This window comes from Egretta garzetta, unplaced genomic scaffold (assembly GCF_000687185.1).
Source record: "Egretta garzetta isolate BGI_Z169 unplaced genomic scaffold, ASM68718v1 scaffold54, whole genome shotgun sequence".
In the NCBI taxonomy this organism is placed as follows: Eukaryota; Metazoa; Chordata; class Aves; order Pelecaniformes; family Ardeidae; genus Egretta; species Egretta garzetta.
In genome coordinates, this window is record NW_009259313.1 from 217,185 (window position 1) to 234,906 (window position 17,722).

Genomic DNA, 17,722 nt, shown 5'->3' on the forward strand with positions numbered 1-17,722 from the left:
TTACAACTGTGAGTGGGACGTGAGGGAAGAGAGGTAGCACATCTCTCTGTCCCTTTAGCTGAACCTGAGTGCTACTTGTCCATTTGCAACAGATGTTGTGTCTTACACCCGTGGTGAATGATCTTGCCTCACTAAATCTGAGGTCAAAGTGGATAGATAAGAGCTGGGTTTTCTTTACCTGCCTGCTGGGACTCCTTTTCTCACCAAGTCCTTGTGTTCCTCAGGTGGTAAATTACAGCGATTCCCGAACAGCAGAAGAGATCTGTGAGAGTTCTTCCAAAATGATCACTTTCATTGACCTGGCTGGCCACCATAAGTATCTGAAAACAACCATCTTTGGCCTCACCAGCTACTGCCCAGACTTTGCTATGCTGGTGGTTAGTGCCAACACTGGCATTGGTGAGTGTTGCCCTGCTTGTACGGATTGACAGCAACGTGTGAAGAGAAATGGAGAATGTGGGGAGTGGGTCCTTGTTAGCTGGGAATGGTTGTCAGAGAAAAATATTACTCTGGAAGCCTCTATTGATTTCTTGTAAGCCAGTGCCTATGAGTGCCTAGGAGGGGAGCAGAGCTGGGATTCTCTTACCAGCTGTAGACCCCATTAAACTTCATCCTGGACAGAGGGGCTTTGTTTGGCATTTGAAGCTTTGTCAGAAAAAACCCCAACTCTGTGATATTATTAGGGATGCTGAATCCTGAAGCCTGGTAAGAAGGCAGCTGGAGTTCTCCCACATCTTTCCTTGACATTTTTGTGGCTGTTTTCTGGCAAACACTAGCCCAAGAATGAAAACTACTGCATTTTTCTGAAGCAAACAAAAATTCTCAATGGTTTTTATTTTTCTGGACTGATGTTTGGTTTTGTTTAAAAGAATAATTTTTCTTTTTCATTGCCTGATGAACTAAACAGGGTGAAATCTCTAGAGTGGGCCTGTGGGAGAGCCAGGAGACACAGCTGTTGCATAAACGTGCAAAAGTGATGACTGCTACTGTACCTACACTCTCACTTCTCTCCTGCAGCTGGCACAACACGAGAGCACTTGGGCTTGGCCATGGCCCTCAAGGTCCCCTTCTTCATTGTCATCAGCAAAGTTGACTTGTGTTCGAAAGCCACCGTGGAACGGACAGTGAAGCAGCTGGAGCGAATCCTGAAGCAGCCAGGCTGCAACAAGCTCCCCCTGCTTGTGAACTCAGATGATGATGCTGTTACAGCAGCACAGCAGTTTGCACAGTCTCCCAAGTAAGGGACCATTCTTTTCTTCTGCTAGGAGCAGGCGATTCAGACTGGGCTGCTGTGCGGAGCTGGGGAAGGTCGACCACAGGGGAGGCGACCGAGTCTTTAATACCTTGGCTCCTCATTGAGTTTCCTATCTTTGCGTTCTCCAAGAAGTCATCTTCCCCTCCCAGGCCTTTTTCTGGGCTCTGGGAGCAGAAGGTGCCTGAGGCTGCACTGGAGTTACTTCTCCATGATAGAAGTTGCGGTTTGGCAGGGGATTGGTGCCTTGACCAACCATTGAGTCAGGGGTTACTGCAGAGTTGTACCTGGCCCATCTGCCCTTCTGCTCTAGCCATTTATTGCTGTAGTCTCTGTCCTCTTGCTGGACTCTCTAGATTCAGAATCCCAGCCACTTTCTGCAGCTGCGCTCTGGCCTTCTGCTTATTCCTGTCTATTTGTGTCTGGCAGCATCACCCCGATCTTCACACTGTCCAGTGTTTCTGGGGAGAACCTGGATCTCTTAAAAGTCTTCCTCAACATCCTCCCTCCGCTGACCAACAGTAAAGAGCAGGAAGAACTAATGCAGCAACTCACAGAGTTTCAGGTGCGTAAGGGTAGTTTGTTTCCAGTTCTGGTACTGTACTTATTGCTGTGACAGGTGACAAACATCTGGGGGATCTGGACACCATGGGGAGAGACTTGGTGAACTTCTGGACAATTGGGAGACATTAAAGGAAAAAAAAGGACTCGGTCCTTGAAAAAAGCCTGTTAGGCTGGGCTCTGTCCTAACCAAAGGATGCCCGTCTTGGGGATAAGATTCTTTCTTTGGTTGCCACTTAAAAGGCAGAGGTTCCTCTAATGGGAAGGTAGTGGGAGCTGGTGAAAGCTCTGAGATGGTGTCTGATGACCAGCAGAGACCTCGCCTCCCTCCACGCAAGGGGCAGGCAGCTTGTCCTCATTCTGGAGTGCTATTTCACAGCTGTCTGAGCAGCTTATTCTTGTTGCCTTGCTGCAGGTCGATGAAATTTATACTGTGCCAGAGGTGGGGACTGTTGTGGGAGGAACTCTGTCAAGGTAAGTGAAGCCAGGCAGACAAGTGTGGGTGTGAATGGTTGCTGGAGTTCCACAAGGTTACAGTCACCCGCTGCAGATGTGAAACCAGCACAAAGCTCGGTGCTGACTGCTGCCAGATGACTGAGCCAAGTGAGGGCAAAGCCCTACAGGGTGTTGAGAGCTGCCATGAGCAGACCATTGGTCATGTGGTGGCAAGCAGACAGTCTGCTCTAAAGTTGCAGGATTAGGAATGTGACCTGTAGCTTGCTGAAGGAAGGCATGCTGGGACCCAGAGTTGGCAGAGGTTAGCCGTGATCCCAAGGTGTTGTTTTCTTCCTTCCTCAAGCAGGGGGAGGAAATGTAGAGGGCAAGTCCTCTGATCCTAGCAGAGGTTAACTGCATGCTACCCCATGAGAAGGCAGCTGTCCCTCAGTGTTCAGGAGTGATCAGAGTAGTTTGGCTACCAGTGCATCCACACAGAACAGCCGTCAACTGCAGTCTCCCCAGCAGAAACAATGCAGTGTGGTGACGTGCTGGGGACAGAATGGCCCCTCGCTGTACCTGGTATTCTTAGGAGCGATAGTGTGGTTTTCACTCCTAGTGTAGGAAATCTCTATTCCCACCAGCTTTGCATCCCTGTCAGTTGGTCCCAGGTAAGAGTCCAAGGACACTCACCTCCTTGGCCCTGGGGAGTTTGTGCATGTTGATCTTGCAGGGTGAAATTTCTTCCTTGTCTCCTGATGAACTCTGTCCTGCTCTTCTGCCCTGGGCAGTGGGATCTGCCGAGAAGGGGAGAACCTGGTGGTTGGTCCCACTGATGACGGGAAGTTTCTCCGGCTGAAAGTGTGCAGTATCCAACGCAACCGCTCCGCCTGCCGTGTACTGCGGGCTGGGCAGGCAGCCACGCTGGCCCTCGGACCCTTTGACCGCTCCCTGCTGCGCAAGGTGAGTCCTGCTGTTGCCAGGTTGCTCGCTGGTCCATTGAGAGTGGGAGATGCCCTATTGGTAGGGTGGGAATGAAGTAGAGATATTTGCAGGAAACTTGCTGGAAGGGGAGGGAATGGCCAGGCTATGAAGTAGGATGAGTACAAGGCTGAGAATGGGATGCAAGCCCAAGTTGCAGAGTGGAGATGTGTTTGTGATTCTGGGGGCTGTTCAGAAGCAAGGGGACGGGCCCTAACTGGTCTGAGCTTTGCGTTGTTGTGCAGGGCATGGTCATGGTGAGCCCAGAAATGAACCCCACCATCTGCTCAGTGTTTGAAGCTGAGATCGTGCTGTTGTTCCATGCCACAACTTTCCGGAAGGGGTTTCAGGTGACGGTGCACGTGGGGAATGTGCGACAGACTGCTATCGTAGAGAAGATCCATGGAAAGGTAGGCATGTGAGGAAAGGGGAGGAAGATAGACCTCTCTGTGGGGTTTCTTGGGATTCCACCATGCCCTCTAGTAATGCTAGGGTCTGCTGATACCTTGAGTAGCTGTGTCCCTTCCTAGGAGCACACTCTGTCCCTTTATCCTGCCCATTTGGTTGCTTTTCCTCCCAACGTGTTAAAGAATTCCCTCCTCACAGAACAAGCAGCATGATGGACTACAGCAAGACTGTGAAGGGAGGTGAACTTCCCATTCTCCAGAGCTTGTGTCTTCCTGTCTCCCCTTACACATACAATAATGGGAAGGGCTCAAGCCATGCAGTCTGGGGGAGGCAACCTGCTCACTTGCCTCATCTTCTTAGCATTCACATGCACCTTTCCTGCATGCATTGGTATGGTAGATGGGTCTAAGCTCTCCCCTTTCTCTTTTCAGGACAAGCTGCGGACAGGAGAGAAGGCAGTCGTCCGTTTCAGGTTCATCAAGCATCCTGAATACTTGAAAATTGGAGCCAAGCTGCTTTTCCGTGAAGGAGTCACAAAAGGCATTGGGCATGTCACTGACCTCCAAGCCATCACCACCAAAGAAAATGGTGTGGAGGAGTCCTTGGGGCCTGGACAGCTGAGCTTCTGACTACCACTAGGTCAGAGAGATCTCCACTCACCAACACCCAGGGAGAAGGATGGAAGCTCCCGTGGCTCTCCGAGTGATGCCTGGAACTGCTGCTGTCCCGTTCTAGCATGGCCATCCCTTCTCCGCACTGTGAGATGGAGCCTGGGAGAGTTTCTTGCATTCAGTGCCGTACATGGGGCAAGTTAAGCATGTTCTGAACATGGCCTGCAGCTTTCGTTACCCTGCCCTCCTTCAGAATAGATCAGAGGCACCTGCAGACCTGGGCAGGCAAGTTCTGGCTTTGTTTACTGTTTGAAAATTACTGGTTGGGAGGAGCAGAACCCTTGAAGACTAGCAGTGAAGGGATGTTTTTCCATCTCTGACACAAGATCTGGTCCCATTGCTGCTCTCTGAGCACTGGGTTGGTAACAATCGTCTTTTGCAGCTGCATCCTGCAGCACAGCCTTCTGCACAGGGGATGGAAGAGGCCCTGCTACCCACAGCAGGGGCTTGGTTGAACCTCTCAGAGAGCATTCAGGACACTTTTTAACCATTTTAATCTTGGTTGGCTTTAATCTGCTGTGTGTCCATTTGTGTGTTGGTTTTGCATTACTCCAATCTGAGTGTCTTACTGTTGGACAAATGTCCTGTTCCCCACTCGCATGTACACACTCCTTCAGCATCCTGCTTTCTGACTCCTGGGAAGCTGTGGCTGCTCCAGGTGGTGCAGCCTCCCGATGTAACGTCGTGAAGGCAGAGTTTGTACTTGCATCTGCTCCTTGCAGCGGCTGGGCAGGAGGCCGTTCTGTGGAGCAGAGCGGGGCCTGGGCCTGTGCTGGCACGTGCAGGTCGTTTCCGTGGATGTTGGGCTAACAGTGTCATCTGCACGTTGGCAGCAGTGGTTTGCAGTGGGCTCCCTGGTGTGGCTGTTTCAGGTCTCAGCCCAGCTTGCTCCTCACACGCTTGCCTTAATGTGTGAGGAGGACAGGCTGTGTTACTAACACCAAACCAGGCGATTTCTGTTATTTAGATGTGATTTGACAGTGGCGTGATTTTATTTCTATTTCTCCCGGAGGAAGAATTCTTTTCTTTCCCTTGCCACTGGGGTTTGTTGTCAGAGGAAAGCTGATGTTTTCAGCAAGGACTCTGTGCATAAAGAGTGGAGCATGTTTGTCTCTCACTCGCTGTCGTGCAGCTCCCCTGTGTAGCCTGGAGGATGCAGGGGCTGTATAGCTGTACATAGACTTTTTGGTTTTATTGTTGACTGTTAGACCAAATGTGTCTGCTGTGAGCAACAGGCCTTCAGCCAGCCCTGTCACATGGCGTGGGTGGCCTGCCAGCCCTGACCGAAGAGAAGGGCGAGGGCCTGTGATAGCACTTGGACACCCAAACAGCCCTTCTACCATCCTGAGAGCAAGTTCTGCTTCTGGGCTGCTGGCACAGGTAGTGCCTGCGGGGCTGAGCGGCCCGTGCTGGTTCGTGGATGTCTCAAAGCAGCGCTCTCCACTGGGCTGGGCTCTAGCCGGTGGGGAGGTGGTGGCTGCACCCTGCGAAGAGCATGCTGAGGCGTGGGGAAGCTGGTGAAATGGTGGCATCGATGAAGGGGTTCAGAGGCAGCTCAGTAGTGACAGGAGTGACCCGTCCCTTGGAGGGAGCACTGACCCAAGCAAAAATCTGCTTCTTCCCTGTCAGCCCAGCAATGAGACAGCAGCTGCTGGCTCAGGGTCGCTGCTCGAGCAGGATCCCTCTTTCTTCCCATCCTGGCAGTGGTCTGGGTGTTACGGTGACACTTTCACCCATGCCTGCAAGGACAGACCCAGCTGCCATCAGGCTCTTCCCTTTTAGTGCTGGTGGGTCACAAAGAAAGCTGCCTGCGGGGTAGGGGGGGACTCCAGCTGTTTGCAGCGGCCCTGGTGTTTTCTGCCCCAAAGCGGGCATGGGGTGCTGTGACCTTCTCTGAAATAGCTGATGGCTGGTCTCACCTCATCCCTGCCATCTGTGGCATGACTGTTCTTGGTGCCATGCTCTTCATAATTGCTGTTTTGTTGTCTTGAATTTTTCTAATGCTGGGGGTTGTCCCTATTCCCCAAGCATCTATATATAAATGTACAGAATAAAGATGTTTTATTGAGATTGCTGGCTAAGTTGTACAATGAGCAAGGGTAGAGCTGGGCTCTTGCCCTGCTGCCCTTGGAGCTGGGTCATGGTTGGAGGCGGCTGCCCTTCACCTCTTCCTAAGCTTCCGGCATTCAGCCCTATAAATACCGTCCTGTGGCATGGAAGGAATGCACGCGTGCTGCTGTTTACAACCATGCTCTCCTGGCTTATCTGAGCAAGCCTGGGTGTGCAGCCTGGGGTGACAGGCAGCCACGTCACCCTGAGTACAGCACTTTGGGCTGTTGTGGGCGGAACAGGTTGTGGAGCGTGCTTCCTCACAGCCACAAATTCCCCCGGAGCCTAATTAAAGAGATGCTTTCTAGGGCACACATCTAACCGGTAGTTTGTTTTTAAAAATAGCTTCAACCTTATCAAGGGCTTTGTGACTGCCTTCTCTCCATAAGAACAGGTCGTTCTCTTGGGGCAAGCAGAGGCAGAAAGGCTTCCCTGTGGAGGTGACTTGTGTCACTGAAGGGATTTGCCTGTTCTAAACTTGATTTTGTGTCAGGTAGTGGCATCTGCTGAGTCCGGTCCCACCAGACACTTAGGAAATGAGACGTGCCGCTGTCACAGGAGCATGAGGCAACCCCTGCCAGACTGGTTTCTACTTCCCTTTATGTGACAACTTTGGGAAACTTGTCACTTTGCAACGTGAGGACTGTCATTAATGGGAGTCACTCTGTAATTCCTTCTTCTGCTGATTACCAGCAGAGCTGCACGCACCAGAATGACCTTCTTGTGCTTCCTGAAGTCTCGCAACTGTGTTGTGAAGTATTAGACCCCCACCGTCAGCAGTGTAGCAGCTTCCCAGCATAGGCTGTCTGCTGGAAGGAGAGCAGCTCCATGGCTGCAAGTAGGCAAGTAGGATAGTGCAGTTCAGAAATGAAGAGGAAATAGCACATGCAAATACAGCTGGACTTTGCATCATTATCGGCTGCCTGAAAGGCTCTCTCCCTGCTCAGGGAGGGGAAGCCTGCAGCTGATGAAACTCTCTGCAAAGTGTGTTTCTAAACCCCACCCAGTGCTGCCTTGACGTGGCATGTTCCTCCTGCCCTAAGAGCTGAGTTCAAATTATTGGCAGCAGCACTTTCTGAAGAGGCTGGCAAACTCCAGGCAGCTAGCGGTGTAGCACAGAGCTGAGCCCTGCTGGGCAGCTGAGGGCAAGCACATCTCTGGCCCTGGAGCCAGTCTCACCCTCTTTTAGTGTCTGCTTGTGTGTGTGTGTGTCCCCGCCCAATATTGTGCTTTGTTGGCTGTTGTAATTTGTGGAGTGCTGGGGCAGGCAGCCACTCTTGATGTGAACTGTGGCCCAGAGAGTTGAACAAGTCATTTGGCAGAGCACGATCGAAACAGATACCTGTCATCAAGTTGTATGTAGTATCACCCAAGGTCTGGGAAGGAGGAAAAATGTGGTTATACACTCTTTTGCCAATGGAGGAAAGCCTTCACAGAGAGGGCTGAGTGACTCTGGCCTATTTCCCATCCCTTCCGTGAGGACTCCAGCAGTAGACTGTTTATGTGTCAATAGCAATTATCAGGAACTGGTGCCAAGATTTCAGAAAGCATGCCCATGCAACTCCAGCTTCCTCAAATCTTATTTGACAGGAGCGGTCTTTCTTGTGTGCTCCAGAGCTGGGGATAAGCATCACACAATGGACTGCTGCACAGAGGGAATTGCCAAACTTGTCTGTAACAAAAATCCTGATGCGGGAGGAATAAAAAATCAGTGTCTTCCAGGTGGAAAGGGAGATGGAACCACAGGGCTAAGCTACCATACACAAGTTATACAGACAGGGCAAGAACCACTATGAGGTGAAGGCTTCATACTAAGTGACAGGATAGGGGTTCAAGCCTAGACTTGGCTGGAGATTCCCTGGGATAAGCCGCTGTGCTTACAGTGCCTGCTTTTACAGTAGGAACAGAATTCCTGAGCAGTAATGCTATGGAAATACCCAGGGCAGGAGGTGTAGGTGAGAATATGATACAGCTTCTGATAGCACCAAGCAGGCAGAGGCAAGCTAGCTGCCACCAGCTTAAGCTGGGTATGTCCAGCATCATCCACAGTTCCTAAGTTCCCGTTCCTCTTAGACTTGGGGTAGAGATAATTTATTAGACTTTTCTGCATTAAAACCTGACAGGCAGTATAAAAACTTTTAACTGTATTTAAAAACACTGATTCTTTAAAAACACCGATTATCTAAAAACTCTCAGTGTGGCTGGGAGTTAAGGAGGTAAGCGCTTAAAGAAAAAATCTAAAGTTCTTGTCACACCTTCTCTGGGTCGTTTTGTACTAGATCCTGCTGGAGTCTTGGTCTTGGTCTTGGCAGGAGACCTGGAAGCTGCAGCCTTTGGGCTGGGAGCTGCTGCTGGAGCCGTGGGAGCACTGGGCTCCAGGAAGGAGCTTTGCAGCTCCAGAGCAAAGTGGTAGTCCATGTGCTCTGGGAACTCCCACACCAGCACGAGCTGGCCACACTTCTCACAGTGCTGCTGGTCCCCTGGTGAGGCAGGAGGGAACGGGGCGAGCTCGGGAGAGGGTGGCAAATTCTGCTCATTTTCCTCCATAGCTGACTCTAATTTCAGAAGGGTTCTGGAGCTGGGTGGAGTTGAGGGTGTTTGTGTAGCATCAGACAGCGACTTCTCATAGGGAAGCCTCTTGTAAGGAGAATTAGGGCTCCCATCTCTGGGATTCCGCTTCACGGGGGACTCCAGGTCATGCTGCACAGAGGCAAGACCAACACCGTCCCTCTCTTTCAGCTCTGGGGAGCTGGGCACAGGTGACTCTGCAGGGGTAGCAGCGGGCAGGCTGGCTGCTGCTGCTGTCTGCGACTGCTGCCTTTCTGCTGCCTTTTGGAAGAATGACTCAATAGCATTAGCTGGCTTCTGCCTAAGCTCTTTGCTTGGGCTCCTAAAGAACTTGACTCTGGGCCTCTTGGAAGATGCGGTGTTTTGGCCAGTGCCATCAGGCTGGGTATCACTCGTCAGGAAGGTGGCGATGCCTGCAGAGAGGAGCGTGGCAGGCTCTGAGAACTTGCTTGCTGAGAGAAGCACAGATATGAGTGGTGGAGACCTGCAAACGACAGCCCAACATCAGCTCAGACACCAGCCCGGGAAGCAAGAAGCCTTCTGAGGTAAGGCATTAAGCAATGCAAAATGTTCACAGGCAGGGGACACAGGGAACTGCAGTCCAGGTGTCTGGCAAGGGGTGGGAGAGAGGTTTCCTCTGACAAAACATTAGTACTGCTACCTCCAGAACAGCCTCACAGACACAGCAGGCTGTGTTGGGCAGCACAGAAAGGCTCTTTCCAGAACAGCATTTCCCAAACGAAAGGGCACAGGAGCAGGGGCTGCCAGCCTGGACTTTTCAGAGCTGCTGTGAGACTCCTAGGCAAGGTGAGAGGGCCTTAAGGCAGCAGCAACCTTGCTGGAGCTTAGCAGACAGGACCTTCTTGCCTTAACTATGCCTCAGCCTTCACTGCAGAGCAGGAGGAAGGAAAGAAGTAACACTGAACACAGGAGCTGTTCACCTTAGTTTTCTTTCATGCCCCAACGGCCTCCTTCCAAAAAGCACCTTGTCCTTAGGGGAGGAGAGCAAGGCCAAGCTCTTGCTTGTCCAGCAGGGCGAGGACTGCCTCGCTGCAGATGGACAATCTCCTGCCAGTAGCAATCATCAACTCCAAGTACAGAAGTGTCTCACCAGATGTGGGGCTAGGAAGAGGCCAGGCTCTCACAGCTGTCCTACTGCTAACAAGCGGAGGTCACTGCGCTCCGCTGCACATAAGCTGGGGATCACTTTTCCTCCCAGTCAGTGTTAACACTCTTGTTCCTTTCTGTCAGATCCCTGGCTCATCCTGCACCTCCCGCAGCAGACCAATGCCTGACAGGGACGTGAACCACTTCCTCCCACACTCACCAGGCCGCCTGGTGAGCCCCAGCCATATTGCAGTTTTGGATGAGGGCAAAAGCATCGTTGCACATCTTCTGGGCATCGTAGCGGGACAGAGCACAAAAGCGTGACACCCGGGTGTCTCCCTGCATGCGGATGACCACCATCAGCTGCTTGGCCACTCGGTGGTTCTGCAGAGAGAAGAAGTAGCTGTGTTTCAAGCGACACCTGCAGGAAAGAGCAGGAAGGGCCGAAGAAACAGTCTCGCTGCCCAGAACCCTGTACTATCAGCTAATACCTCCCGATGATGGTGCGTGACAGAGGGCAGCTTGTCCTGCCTGGCCCGATCTCCAAGGGATGACATACAGGACAGCAAATGCTTGTACAGCTCTGCCACAGAGGATGGGAAGCAGTTAGTCCCTGCTTTCCTTCCAAGGCAGCTGCGCACCTTTTCTTGGCCCCTCTGCAGCAATGAAGCTAGCAGATTAATCTCACCCTGGCCTGCAGTCTACCATCCAGATTTGAGCGTATCTCTTCCTCTCAAGCCCACAACACAGGCAGAGCTGCATCAGCAAAGGGCTTGCAAGGGAGCAGCAGTGCAGCAGGATGAAGTTGCAGTGGCTTTCAGGCCCCTGCATCCTAAAGCACGGGACAAGGACCATCCTTAGCCCTGCAGTGTTGTGGGGGAAACCCATCCTTCCTGGCCGAGCTCCTGCACACCTCTTTGCTTGGGGCACCTCAGCACACAGGTGCACACCTGAGAGTGAGCAGATTTCCTCCCCTATCACACACCACCCTCAGCCTCCTGCAAAGAGTTCACGGTGCAAACACACTACGTGGCTTCCTGAAGGCCAGCAGGGAGAACACTGTCCCCGTGCCTCCCCTCCTTACCTGGCTCCTGTCCTTGATCAGTCTGGATTCCAGCTCCAAGGCCAGCTGCAGGAGCCAGTGTTGCACCTGGATAAAACAGTGGTAACAGACAGGTTGGGCCTCTGCTCACAGGACTGCTGCCAGGCCAGAGCAACGCTCCGCACACCGGGGAATGCTGGAGGGGATCAGGCTGGAATGGACACAGCCTATCACAAGGCCCTGTTCTGGAGTACCTGAAGAAATCTGCCCAGGTGAGGATTCAACACTGGAGGCAAGGCACTGTAGATACCATGCAGGTCCTGCAGCATCACTACGAGACTTTGCCAAGTAATTTGGGTCCCCTGCCCTGGATTTCTCTTTGCATCTCCCTACAGCTCTGGGGGAACCTCTCCCCAGCTAACAGGTAAGGTGCAGCCTCCCTCTTTCTTTGGGCTAGTTACCTTCTTTCTAGCAACCAAGCCCTTGAAGCTTGGCACCACGAATACGTTTTTGAACAGCACAAACCCATAGTTTTGTTCGTGCAAATTACAAAAAGGTTGGGCCTCTTTGTGCAGGAGTTCATCAATGCACTTCTGTCAAATGGAGATTTCCTTAATTTCTGGGGCCCAAACCACCTTCTCCCACTGAGCCCCTAGGCTGAGTTTCAGGGCCCTGTGACTCAGAAAAGCAGCTGTTTTGCAAGCTAGTCTCGGCTTTTTGCATTCTCATCTTCTCCAGTGCAAAGGCAGAGCCTTGTGCTAGATGTAGGCTTCTCCTACCTCCTTCTGCGTGGCCAGGGCTGTCTTCCCAGGGAAGTTCTTGCTGCAGCCAACAGACTGGGGCAGGTACCGGTTTTTGACAGGTTCCTCTTCAATTCCTCTGCACAAGTCGTAGAGCCAGGACCTGAAAGCCACAGAGGAAGTATGAAGTGAAGGCAGCTACCACTGGGCAGCAAGTCAGCCTTCTGCTGAGCCATGCTTTCGGCTCTGTGCAAGCTGTGACTGTGCCTTTCATCTGCAGTTGCAGCTGCAGCTGAACAGGCAGGCTTCCTTCAGGCCACAGCTGCCTGTCAGCACAACTCCTCCGCCTCTTCTCCTGAAGTGGCAACAGTTCACCAGTCTGTAGGGCATCCCAAGCACTGCTTTGGGCCCAGAAGTGGTGTTACAGGCTCCACTCCAGCCTTGTAATTTCCTCTGTAATGAGACTGTCAAGCCTGCCTGCTTCCTAGCCTGCAGGGAGCCCTTCCACAGCTTGGCCCCATGTTTAGACACTGTAGAGGAAGGCAGAGGAGTTGGCTGACAGGCAAAATGTTATCCTGGGGAGGATGCCTGGGAGCAGGCAAGACTGGAAACCTGTTTGTAGGCCTGCCAGACCAACGCTTCTCAAAAGATGTCACTGAAGTTTTACCTACCAACCTTCATAATCACTGCAGAACAACCTGTGACCGAAAGGAAGTCTCAGTTCCTGCCAAGAGCCAAGCTGGGGTGAGTGGCTTATCATTACCCAGTTTTGTCTCCAAAGTGAGTCTGGAGCTCTGTCTCACTGAACTGTGTCAGCTGCCCGATGTACTCCACTCCCAGGATGTCTGTGATGGCAGTGCCAAGCTTGCCTCCCAGGTTACGGCTACATCGGAGAAAGAAAAAGAGAAAGAGAAAACACAAATGAAGCATCATGTGGAGACTATGCCAAGTCTTCTTGCAGCAGCTGTCCCTAGATCAGGACAGGTCAAAGCAGTCAGGAACTAGCAGGACAAAAGGGAACACTTGGTACGTAACAGCTCTTCTGCTCGTAGTAGAAAAACCACATAGGAGTTGAAGTGGGAACTGCTCCTTGGCTCACCCACTTTCAGTGCTTCTCCCTCAGCTTCATCTTCAAAACGTGATCCCAAACCATGCTCTGAAGAATGCCTCACATGCTCCCTGCTTCCTCCTACACAGACAGGACCCTTCCCCACACACCCCTCTCCATCCCTAGTGAGACACTGAAGGCAGAGAGCAGCAGTGCAGGTCTGGGGAGCAGGACCAGGGATCCGCTCCTCTGGAGCAGTGGTGCTGGTAACTCTTCCCACACCAAGAAAAGTACTTGTGCACAGTGTGGATGCTCAAAACCAAACCACATCTGCTCCCTGGGAGCACAGCTCTGTCACTCACACTGGGGCACAGCTATGGCCTCCTTGCCCACAGTGGCTCCCAGCCTACACCTAGGCACCCCAGCAGTCATCTTGAGCACAGCTCTACCCAGGGAAAGGCTGCCCACAGCTTGCTAGCAGTCCCTTCACTGGCAGAGCTGCAGCTCCTCCTAAACTGTCGCTCACAACTTCGAGGGATTACTGGCAGGATTTCCTCTCCATTTCTTACAAGCATTGATGAGCGGTTAACTGTGGAGTTGAAAGCCTTTGCTGGCTGCTGTCGATTCGCATCAAATTGCTCTCCACTGAGGTGGCCAGGAACAGTTTCCTACCACCCCAAGTCACTTTAGTTCTGCTCACAGAATCAATGATAACAAACCAACAGAAGCAAGTACCACAACAATGAAGACAAACAGGACTGGCGTCCTAATAAAAGCCTGGAACGTGGAAGCACAGCACCAGCATTTCGAATACATGCTCTTGCCACAGAGCAGCTCAGCCTGAGCCCCAAGCTGCACAAAAGCAGGCAGCTCCCCAGTACTTACATATTGCCAACAGGCAGTTGGCTGAAGAGCTGTGGGACAAATCGTGAAGATACCAGTGTCTGGCGGTTGGGCTTGTTTAACCCACAGGCCAGTTTTGCCAGTGTCTGTAAGACAGAAGAGGGTGGAAACCCTGTTATTACAAACTTTGCACTGACTTCACTGTGACTCTACCTAATGGCTTGTGCTGCATCACCTCTAAGAGCTGCCTTTGGAAGAGCTGCTGGGAAGGACGTGCAGGTTGCACCGTTGCTTGCTCCCAGGTAGCACCCACCTTGGGACTTGGCACGCACTGGCTGGGTACTCTGAAAGCACTGCTGCTTCCAGACTTCTAGCTCTGCAAAGGGCTGGACTCCTGCTCCAGGCAGCTTAGGGGATCTGGGTCTATCATCTGCTCTGGCTGTCTTAGTTTTCCATCAGGCAAGCGCGCTAGAGCTTCCAGAGCATTCCCATAATCCTCCCCAGGCTATTTCTCTCACTACGTCTTGCTCCTTCATCTTCTGTGTTTGTCTTGCTTTTTCTCAATGTCACTATTTTAAATCTTCTCTCTGCGAGGTCCACAGCAGCATAATGCTGCAAAAGGAAATCTGCAAAATACAGAATTGCTAGCGTGGAAGGGATGTTGTCTAGCCTATCTGCTATACAGCCTCCCCCCCTCCCACTCTAATCTACCACAGGATCAAGAATACATGGACCAGCTTGAAATACGTTTAGCTGGGTGTTTGGGGGTTTTTTTGAACTAGTCTAATAACTTCCTCTTTCACCGCTTTACACCACACATCCTATAACTAAGCAAAATTTCTTTCATGCCTATTGAAATGTGATCTTTATTAACATCCTGTTTTACAGGCTTACATACATTCTCACTCTTTTCTAGACAAAGTAGATTCCTTTCCTTCAACTTCTCATATCCAGTCATTTTCCAGATGTCCAATTACTGTTATTCTTGTTTCACTGGAGACTCTTCCAAGTTTACCCACACTGTTTATAAAGTGAAGTGCTATGAGCTGAACCAATCACTGAGACTTCATGGGGAGAAATAATTTACTTTTTCTGACACGTTCTCTAATTTGCACATGCTGAAACAGGATTTGTCATTTCTACAAGAGCACTCATATTACTGACTCATCCAGCTGCTTGTCCACAGTAACTCCAGGCTACTTCCTGACTTACTGCAATTTAGCCAAAAGCCTGCCGGTTGCATTTTTTCTCCTACAAACCACAGAAACAGTCAGTGAGGAGCATAAGAAGCACTGCTTGGTGATTTCAGACTGTTTCTGGGCTTTTCCAAGCCTGGAATTTTCAGCTCTAACTTCATCTCCTAGAAGTCTCACAGCCAAGGCCCTGAGCCCCATCTGTGCTTAGCATCCCCTGAACTCCTATAGCTGTTCCCTCTCTATAGGCTTCAGTGAAAATATTGGCTCTCAGCGGACCTCAAACAGAGGATCCCCCCAGGATCCCACTCTAAACACCCCCATTTTAGTGCAACTCACTGAATAAAGACATTATGGAAATTAGTAAGATTTTCTTCAGCTAGATGCGTGCCCTTCAGATGACCTAATCATGTTGTGTCCTCGTCAGTTTATGCGACTCAGGGTGAGATATGTTAGAAACCTTAAGGTTAACACCTCACATCTGTAGTTTCCCCTGTATGTTAGGCCATTTATGCTGTCAAAGAGGGCACATAAATGAGTTCGGCACGAGTAGTTCTTGATAAAACCATGCTGTTATCCTCCAGGGGCTTCCAAATAGCTCATTCAATTATTTGGTCTCATTTATCAGCTGGGTTCCTGGTGTACTCTAACATGTTAGCTCACTAGGAAGAAAAGGCTCTCAGGAGAGTTTTCTTTAGAAAAAACACCTTGAGTTTTAGGCAATGCTGGCTGTAGCCAGTGCGTGTTTTTTACTGACACAAATTAGCAGCAACTTGGGGGAAGAAGAATACCAGTTTGGGGCACTGAGGTGAGCTGGGTTGCTTTTCCTCTTTCTGGTCAGTTGGTCTTTACCCCTGCTGGGTGCGCTTTGGGTGATGCTCAGCCAGCTGCTGAGCAGCCACAGGAGCACTTCGTGCATGACAGCAGCTGCAGAACCAAACAGACTTTGATGCTGCAGCTACAGAGGGTTTCCTGCTGGGTGAGGTGCAGGGAGAGCACCCAGCACTCATTTCGTTCTTTGCAAAAGGGGCTTATCTGTACAGCTATGACTAAAAATGTAGGATCTGAGTAGAAAAAGAAAGGAATAAAGACTAAATGGATGCTTTGGAACCCAGGGAAGATAAATTTCTTCTTAGACCGCTGCAGAAACAACGTGGAACTACTACCATCTGTACACAGGTACTGGAGCTAGTTCTGCACTGGTTCACCTTGCAACTAGAGCAGACTGTGAGGCAGAAATGAGCTAGCTGAGGAAGATCACTGGTGTAGAAATTTCCAGTGGAAGGGATATTCAATTTGCTTTTTTGCTCTCTTTAATCAAGAATAACAGAGAACGTCCCTGCTATCCCTAGCAGCTTCTCCCAGCTTCTATTTTATATGCCAGCATTATTCTTTTTTTTTTTTAAAGGGACTAGGGAAATGATGATGTCCTGTGCTGTCCCTGAAGAACTGTACAGCTATACCAGCAAGCACAATGCAGGGATTAGCAGAGCCTACATGTGGCTGTGCAGAACGTGCCATAGCCAGCTCACCTCTTTAGGTGCAAACCTTTTCTGCAAAGAATGAAACGAGTGCTGGGTGCTCTCAGTAAACCACCCTGCACCTCACCCAGCAGGAAACCCTCTGTAGCTGCAGCATCAAAGTCTGTTTGGTTCTGCAGCTGCTGTCATGCACGAAGTGCTCCTGTGGCTGCTCAGCAGCTGGCTGAGCATCACCCAAAGCGCACCCAGCAGGGGTAAAGACCAACTGACCAGAAAGAGGAAAAGCAACCCAGCTCACCTCAGTGCCCCAAACTGGTATTCTTCTTCCCCCAAGTTGCTGCTAATTTGTGTCAGTAAAAAACACGCACTGGCTACAGCCAGCATTGCCTAAAACACAGGGTGGAGGTTACCGGCTTTAAGCTCTCATTTTTTTTCCTGAAGAAAACTCTCCTGGGGGACTTAAGCCCCTTTTCTTCTCAGTGAGCTAACTCATTAGGGTACACCAGAATCCAGGCAGTAAGTTAATAGAGTGCTGGCTGCATAGGCCATATCTCTGGGGAAAAAAAAAAAAAATAAACTAAACCTCTTCTCTTTCCTAGATGTCCTATAATTTCTGCAAAACTGTGCTCACACATGGCTGCATTCCCTGCCCAGCTCATCTTCTACGGGAGACAGGGACAAGCGCACAGGAGAGCGTCTACAGCACATCCTGACTCTGCTGCTCGGAAGAAATCAGGTTAATGTTACACGCGTACCTTGTTGTGTGAGATCCCAGCTGAACACCTGAATCCAGTGGCTGCTTCTACAGCCACCCTCATTTCTTCCACGATTACTGCACCCATGGTCAGCTGCAGGTCAGGACAATCGGGGTTATCGAAAGACAGCGACGCCAGCCACTCGTCCAAGCCACGTTGCCGCAGCTCCTCTAGAAAAGGGAGACAAAAGGGGATCAAGGAGGGTGTTTCTTGCTGAGCCCAGCAAAGGGCCCAGCAGCATCGGCCAGCCCCAGGCGACAGCCACGTGCTGCTGTACCTGCGCGCCAACAGCACGGACGAGAAGCGGGCGGCTTAAAAGCCATTCAGTGGGGAAAACATAGACCCCCTTTACCAGGCTCTTGCCTCGGGGGAGATAAAGCAGCCCACCCTCTACCTCTGTCGGTTGACGTACAAGGGAGCGTTACCAGGGGAGGGGGACAGCCCAGGGGGCCCGGGGGCGGCGGCACTGGGCTCCTTTCTCGCTGCGTTGCGCGGCCCCAAAGCAAAGCCGTTAGAGCCGCCCCGCCG

At 51.2% G+C, this 17,722-nt stretch overlaps 2 protein-coding genes across 3 annotated transcripts in view; one reads left to right on the forward strand and one right to left on the reverse strand.

The window, feature by feature from the left end:
- Positions 1-8,569, forward strand: part of GTPBP2 (GTP binding protein 2) — an 11,112-nt gene extending 2,543 nt beyond the window's left edge. For both annotated transcript variants that reach the window (XM_009636427.2, XM_035892021.1), the window contains 7 exons: positions 225-399; positions 1,018-1,237; positions 1,682-1,817; positions 2,229-2,287; positions 3,040-3,211; positions 3,475-3,639; positions 4,069-8,569. In XM_009636427.2, the coding sequence (XP_009634722.1) occupies positions 225-399; positions 1,018-1,237; positions 1,682-1,817; positions 2,229-2,287; positions 3,040-3,211; positions 3,475-3,639; positions 4,069-4,266 (1,125 nt within the window). In that variant the 3' untranslated portion in view covers positions 4,267-8,569. The remainder of the gene's footprint in view (positions 1-224; positions 400-1,017; positions 1,238-1,681; positions 1,818-2,228; positions 2,288-3,039; positions 3,212-3,474; positions 3,640-4,068) is intronic.
- A 30-nt stretch (positions 8,570-8,599) lies between these two features.
- Positions 8,600-17,506, reverse strand: POLH (DNA polymerase eta; the record flags this gene model as incomplete). The annotated part of the gene is made up of 7 exons (XM_035892007.1): positions 8,600-9,469; positions 10,313-10,476; positions 11,177-11,242; positions 11,914-12,037; positions 12,638-12,757; positions 13,808-13,911; positions 17,195-17,506. Coding segments are annotated over 7 exons (1,734 nt in total), but the record flags the coding sequence as incomplete, so codon positions are not given.
- Positions 17,507-17,722: the final 216 nt, after the last annotated feature.